The 7,733-nt window shown below is 40.1% G+C and overlaps 1 protein-coding gene across 2 annotated transcripts in view; it reads right to left on the minus strand.

Annotated features, from left to right (window-relative positions):
• Window positions 1-6,096, minus strand: part of RARB (retinoic acid receptor beta) — a 171,479-nt gene extending 165,383 nt beyond the window's left edge. Inside the window, exon 1 of one of the 2 annotated variants that reach the window (XM_081286686.1) lies at window positions 5,407-6,096. In XM_081286686.1, coding sequence (XP_081142812.1) covers window positions 5,407-5,563 — 157 coding nt within the window. In that variant the 5' untranslated portion in view covers window positions 5,564-6,096. The remainder of the gene's footprint in view (window positions 1-5,406) is intronic. The other variant, XM_081286687.1, reaches the window with a different exon arrangement.
• Between the last annotated feature and the right edge of the window lie 1,637 nt (window positions 6,097-7,733).

Below are 7,733 nucleotides of genomic sequence, written 5' to 3' on the forward strand. Positions count from 1 at the left end.
CTTACTGAATGGCCCCCTTTAGCTCCCTACCCTGCAAGGCCAGAGAAAAAGCAAGTAAGTCAGCAGTTTCAGTGCCTGTTTGAATTCCCTTGTTCTAAAAGCCCAAGACAAATAAAAGAGCTGGGAGACTTACCCTCTAAGGCTTCCTAGTACAAAGAACTTTTCCAACTTTATTTTTTTCATTCATTTGAAAGGGTTGGGGGGTGGGATGGGAGAGGATGGGAATCCTGCTTCTCAATGATAAAGCAAGGAAGCCAGGGAAGAAAAGAGAAGAATTCAAACAACACATTGACTGATGAGGTGGTGTTATTAGATCTTACAGATAAAGCAGGTTATCACATTGCCTATTTAACAAGAGGTACTTAGGCCAAGCCACTTACAGACAGGATACTGATAAATCTGAAACCTGAGTTGACTCTGCCCTCCTTCCTCTAGCACCTCTAAATTGAACTTTTTAAGAAGCTGGCAAAGATTTGTTCATAACAATTCAACTTATTTCCCACTCCCCCATCCCAACACACACACACACACACACACACACACACACACACACACAGAGCTCAGAGGTGCAGGAGTGAGAGGCACAGTCCAATCCATTTTGCAGGGGATGCCTTCTATTTACAGATCCACAGTTTACTACAAAAGGAATTCATGTTCAGAAGAATGACCCAGAAACACAAGGCGATCTTCAGTCATAATGGAAAAATTAAGCTGTGAGCGCTCCAGTTATATTGACCATAGAATCCAAACAAAGACTTTCTGTGCCACTCCTGGGTTCAAGGGGCAGACTAGGAGATGTCGTAATAGTGAAATATCTGGCATATTTCAATGATTTATGTGGGAACTGTGGCAGCATATTTGAAAGTAGGTTATTCTAGAAAATCAGAGATACATGATTGCGATAACCACCCAGTCATTTGAAAGGCAAGATTCTACATTAATATCTTTGGAAAGGTTTTTAGCCAAGGTTTTTTTTTCTGATTAACCTTCATCAAAAACTCCCATTTCTGAAATAATTTATTTAATTGATAGTTAACTGGATTTATATTAGAACATTTAAAGTATAAAAATGTCATTTAAGAATTAATTTATTGGCACATACACATAACTCAAACGCCATAGAAGATTTTTAAAAAGAGCTTCTAAAATGAACACTGTGTTTATTGTTAAATTCCTGTGCAACTTGAAAAGAGCTTTCTACTTTGTATGTTGGTTTTTACATCTCTATCTTCCTCCCACACGATAATCTTCTAATTGAAGAATTTGCAGCTTTTTAAAGTTTTATTTTAATATTTATTTATTTTGGTTTTTGGCGGACACAACATCTTTGTTTGTATGTGGTGCTGAGGATCGAACCCGGGCCGCACGCATGCCAGGCGAGCGCGCTACCGCTTGAGCCACATCCCCAGCCCCTAAAGTTTTAAAAATTATAAATTTCTTGAGAGAAGAATTTATAATCTTTCTCACTTATTGTATATTTACCTTCTGGGAAAGAGTTTAGCAATGTTTGTGAAATGTGTACAGGGGTTTAACATATGAGGAAGGTAAGTTATATGTGTCTGATATCTACAGGAACTTTCTTTAATTCTTAGGCTTAAAGAAATTATAAACAAACAAACAAAACCTCCCTGACAATATTGACTGGTTATACATGGTCAGAACCAGACTTCTAGAAAAGAGAATGAAACTTTTGATTCACGTCCATCATCCCACGAGAAAATCAACATTCTAGCCATTTATCTTTTAAAGGGAGAAAAAAATAAAGATCAGATTCAATGCAAGGGCTTTCCATTCTGGCTGGCAAATCAAATTCTAACTAGAGCTTCCTGATCAATTCCATAGCTTGAGTTTAAACAAACAGATGTCTATCTCACCCACTGTTTCTTAGTCTTTAGAATCCACCTTTTTCTGGTGGTAAAACTTCAACTCATGCTTTTTTTTTCTTTTTCTTTATAAGTTACATATCAATACTTCCCTCCTAAACATACCAATTTATCTGCCTATTGACAACATTTTAATATTTCTTTTCTTCTACAGCAAAGAAAAACTTAGTGAATCTCCTGCTTATTTTTTAAAAAATGACCTTATCCTGTGCTCTTTTGGAGACTTAAGCAAAAGTCCCTGTTCTTCTCTTCTTTCTCATGGTATTAGTTACCACAGTCATGTGGCAGAGAAGCAGAAAATTATGTCCTACTTTAGAAAAACAATTGAGCCTTTTCACCGAAATATTTATTCAAAACCCCATTCAATTCATACTGTGGCTGTCAGTCTTTATTTAGTCTCTCTTTCACAGGGTATCTTTGATTTTGCCACTTTGACCCCAATTTATATCTCACTAGGAGAGGATTTAGATACTGTTTAATACTTAAAATTTAGGTCCCAAGACTTGGAGAAGAGGGCTTTTCTTGTTCCTTAATCACCCATTCACTGTTTGTTTTAAAAATAATTTTGCCTCATTAATGGGTGAAATCCTATTTCAAAAAGAATTTTTTTTTTTTTTTTGCCCTTTCTCCTTTTGATGTATGGAGTAGGGAGAAGATAGGGAAAGGGGCCAAGAAGTTGTCACACTCACAATTTCACCAAAAGCAACTATATTTAGAACAAAAAGTATTAAGATTTATCCTTATGCCCCCTGAGCAATTGATGCTGCAAACATCTGGAGCAACCTTAAACCCAGATAATCCAGAAGGCATCTGAGAAGAAACATAGCGACTCACATACCTGCCAGGGCAGTGTTCATTCCTATTATCTATACCACATTCCCTTAGTAGCCCCCTAATCCTAACTTTGCATGTTTATAACAAGCAATTTGAAGGCCTTAGGACAGACAGCCGGCAGCTGGTTGGCATGTCATTCTCTTCCTTTAAAGTTAAAAAGAAAAAAAAAGAAGAAAAGGAATACTCTAGCATCTTTCAAACTGAACTTGTGGTGTAATCTATGTTCAAAGGTTTGATTCTATTTCCTACACACACACACACACACACACACACACACACACACACACACCATAAAAATCTAAGTAGGATCTCAAAGTAGAAAGCAGTTTGGGTTGGAATTTCGTTCTATTTTTCTCCCCCTTTGCCCACTGTTTCCTCTGTGTTAAGAGCACAAACAGATCTGCTTCTCATCAAAACAGCCATTAAGTACAATGGAAAAGGCTGTGGTTTTTATGTTCTTACTTATACAAATGTACCCTAATGCACTTTTATTTCAAAAGCCCCAACTAGCTATTCCACTGTGAACCAACACAGCCCGGGCCCAGAGTGGTGCAGACATTTTTTTAGAATCTCTTTTTAAAGTGTTTTAGTTATTTTTTATGCTTAAATAGTTTGAACAACTAACCTGACTAGTCATACAGTGGTTTATAGAGAATAAAACAGCTCTGCAGGGGCACAAACAATATTTACATTTTATCCATTTAACCTAAAGTTAGGGTGTGGGATTTAAACCCTTGTGAAATTGACCACAATAAGCACTAATTGCCCTGCTTACAAAAATAAGACACTGGAATTTCTGAAATCCTTTTGTCAGAAGGCTTTATTTACTTTGTCTAATGCAAGTTTCTTTGATTAGCTCAACTTGGCTGTTATCAACACTTCTTGCTTATCGGGCTAGCCCTAGGCAAATGACACATTCACCACTCGCTCTCCCAGATAAAGCAAATCCCTTGTTTAACTTGTTAGAGAACAAACAAAGCTTTTCCCTCTACTCTTACAACTTAATAGGCACGTTTGGAGGGCTAATTACAAAAGGGAGATTGTCTACGCCTAAAAGCTCTATTAAGTTGAATAACTTTCCAAAAGGATCCCAAACCATATTTTTCCTTCTGTTAAAAAAAAAAATATGTTTCCTTACAAGTTTCTGCAACAAAAAGTTTCAGACTGCCCCAGTTCCTTGGGATTCCAACTGAAATTGTTCATAATGTTTTAATTGCTACAGAGAGGACTGGTCTAAAAGACCTGAGTGGATTGGAAAATTATTTTGTAACAGTTTCTTGGAGTAAGAAAATAGGCAGCAAGAAAGAAAAGACATTAGGGAAAAGTTGAAGATTAAGACGCCTTACGAAAACTACATATATAATTTTTTTTTCTCTGCCTATGGCTGTATGAAATGTTAAGTCAGACAGCCAGACCATTGGCATCAGATGGTTATTGATTTTTCAGCTACAAACCTGTTGATTTCCTGGCCCAAGAACCAAGCCTTTTTTTTTTCCCTTAAAAAAAAGTTTCAGAGAGGACAGTTTAAATCCTGTCTTGTCCTTTCCTCTTTTCCTGTCTCTCTTTTAGATGAGCCACCATGTTATTAGGAAAACTCAATTTCTTCCAGTTAAACTTTGACCTCTTTGAAAACAAAGATTTAAAATGTCATTTTCAGGCTAATGCTCCAATGAATTGTCAAATAAAGTACTAAAAACATTTTGATAGATAGCTGAGCCATTTATCTAAATCACTGTCAGGGCGGCAAAGTATCCTGCAGGCTCCCACTACAGCCACCCGAAGGTGGAATTTTCTGGGACTCCTGGTCATTTCTCAATCCTGCAGCCAGGCTACTGTTGACCAGATGCGTGCCTCGGCACCGTGTCAGCATCAGATAACCAAATAGTCAATATTTTTTTTTAAAAAACTGGGCTACCCCACTTATATTTCCTTTCCTTTAGCTGGTGTCCAGGCTCCCGGCTGAATTGCAAGATATGGAAATAATGGATGGCTCAGCCCAAAGGGTGTTCATTGCCAGTAGTTTTCTAGCAAAACAACAACTTCTTAGACCAACAAAGTGACTTGGAAAGGTGGCAGCAGGGTCAATGCTAAGAAATATTGCCTTTCCTTAGCAAGGAAAACATTGGAGGCAGCCGCCTGAACTGGTGGTTTATGAACTTCTCGGGAGCAGCAGCCACCTTAATTAGGCTAAATTCCTTGCAGGGAAGATGTCATATTTTAATTACTTTGGACTGCTGAAATACACAAGAGAGGAATATATACAACTAGCAGCTAATCCAAAGAACAGCAAAGTTAAATTCCTCTCGCACACATCTTAGTAAAACCTGCACAGTGTGTCAAACTGCCCTACTTGAAGAATGTTTCAAAGTCCTGTGGTCACCCCTCTACTCCCCCCATCCCGTCCCTCCAGGCATATTTTAAAAACTGTTTCCAAGAGATTATGGGGGGGGGGTAAAGAGAGGGGCACGGGTACGGGAGCCGTTATTTGGGGAAGCAAACATCTTAACAGGAAATTTTCAGCAGAGGGGAATCAATATGCATGCGTGCATATCACACCCCTTCAGCATTAAATCGTTAAATCCTTTGTCTTGCTACCAATGCAGTTTATTTCCAATGTCTTTATTGCATGCAAGAGAAACCATTAATTTTTTTTTCTTGGTAGAAGAAGGGAAAAAAAAAATAAACCTACATTGAGCAGTGTGCCGATGCTGCCATTCGGTTTGGGTCAATCCACTGAAGCATGCTTTGAGAGCTTTCTCCTGGAGCATGCAGGAAGACGGACTCGCAGTGTAGAAATCCAGGATTTGCCCAGGACTCACTGACAGAACATCCATACAGTCAAACATGATCTCCCCTGCACCGAATGTCTGTAAAAGTGCTTATCCTCTAGGTGTGGAGGCAAATGGCATAGAAAAGTCCACCCAACTCCATCAAACTCTGCCCCTTTTTTGGCACGTAGGCTGTTGGTCTTTTTCCCAGCCCCGAATCATGAATTATGACAGACAAGCCAGCTAAAAGCCTGTAATTGATCCAAATGATCATTTACCATTTTCCAGGCTTGCTCGGCCAATCCAGCCGGGGCGGGGGGTTCCCAGAATGATCCCAAGTTCTCCTTCCAAGGAAATGCCTGCAAAAAGCCTTCCGAATGCGCTGCGGTTCCTACCCCGACGGTGCCCAGACAGACCCTGCCCGGCTCGCTCGCGTCCTCGGCATCCCAGTCCTCAAACTGCTCGCCTGGGGGAATTCTGGTCCCCCCTTTGGCAAAGAATAGACCCTCCTGCCTCTGAACAGCTCACTTCCTACTACTTCTGTCACACAGAATGAAAGATTGAATTGCCTAATATATGCGAGTGAACTTTCGGTGAACCCTTCCCGGGCTGCTAACCTTCAAATGACCCAACTAGTCTGACATCACCAACTCCCAGGATTCTCACAGAGCTTAAAAACTCCCAGCAGCCCTGCAAAAGCAGACAGCCAGAGAGGCAGGCAGCGAGCGCACCAGCCGGCGCTTTCTTTCCCATTTCTCACCTTAAAAACAATGCAAGAAGTGCTTTTAAAACGAGCCGGGAAGGAGCCAGGCGGCCGCTCCCGGCTCACGTAGAGCGCCAACTTCTCTCCCTTTACTGCCTTTTTATCCGCGGCGCCTCGGCCAGGCGTGCCATCGGGCATTCCACCCCCCCCCGTCGCCACTCGCCCCCAGCCCACCCTTTAAATCCCTCCCTGCGCCTCTCTGTCTGTTGATTTCCTTGTAACTTGTGTATTTTTCCACTCCCGAGAAAGCATGTGCAAGCCCTAAACTGGAGAACAGAGAACGGCTACCCCTCGGGGAAGCCTTGGGTTAAGAAACTTTCCATTCCTTAGTTCCTCTCCCCCACACCCTTCTCCCTCTTGCAAGCCGTTGCTGAAAGGATTGCATTTGCTCTGAAGTGAAGAGTCACCTCTCTGGTTACTTTTGAAAAAAAAATTTTTTTCCAGGCTATTTGGATAAGGCAGAGGGGAGTAAAGGGAGTGCAGGGGGCAAGGGAGTAGGAATAATAATAGTAGAGTGAATTAGACATTATTACCCTACATACATATATGATTACATGAGCAGTGTGAATCTACATCATGTACAACATGAAGAATGAGAAGTTATACTCCATTTATGCATGATATGTCAAAATACATTCTTATGTATAACTAACTTGAACAAATTTAAAAAATCAAATATGCAAAAAAAAAAAATTCCAGGCTATAAGCTACATATGGAGTCATCTGGAATTACCAACCTCCCCCGCCACACACACACACACACACAAAACAGTCAGTTCCTCCCTCTCTCTTTCCCTTTTCACACACTGACACACATAGATACATAGGATTTTGGAACCTGATCTAAGAAAACATAGCAAAGTAGCCAAGATCCCGAATTGGGGAGTTAAACGGAACCAAATTTCAATACCAGATGTACCAATGACCAATTGTATGATCTGGGATAAGTATTTAATTTCTCTGGGTCTCAGTTTCTTCATCTGTGAAATGCACATATAATACCACTCAGGTCTGTGTGTTAATGCAGGGTCAGAAGTAATGTTTGTAGGGTCCTCGGTGAATACACAGGAACAAATATTAGCTCTGACTCCATTTGGTTCAACTATAGGAGCTATCTAACAGGGTGACCGACCTGTCTGGGGCTGCACAGTTCAGATCATGATTAGAACCCGGATCCTGTGATCTAAGTTCATTGTGAAAATTACTTTGCTATTCCCACAGCCACACACCTGAATAGTGTGTGGGTCTCTTTCATCATAGGCATACTACGCCACGTAATTAAACACACATTTTGAAACTGTTCAAATCTGAGGGTTTTATCTGCCTAAAGGCCATACCAGCCCCTTCCCAATCTTGGCTATTTATGAAAATCATTTTTGGACAAATTATATATATATATATATATATATATATATATATATATATATATATATATATATATATATATCTCACACTCACTCAATAGAGAGAAAGAAGATGCTTTCT

The sequence above is a fragment of the Spermophilus citellus genome (genome assembly GCF_964194105.1).
Source record: "Spermophilus citellus genome assembly, chromosome: 3".
NCBI classification, from domain to species: Eukaryota; Metazoa; Chordata; class Mammalia; order Rodentia; family Sciuridae; genus Spermophilus; species Spermophilus citellus.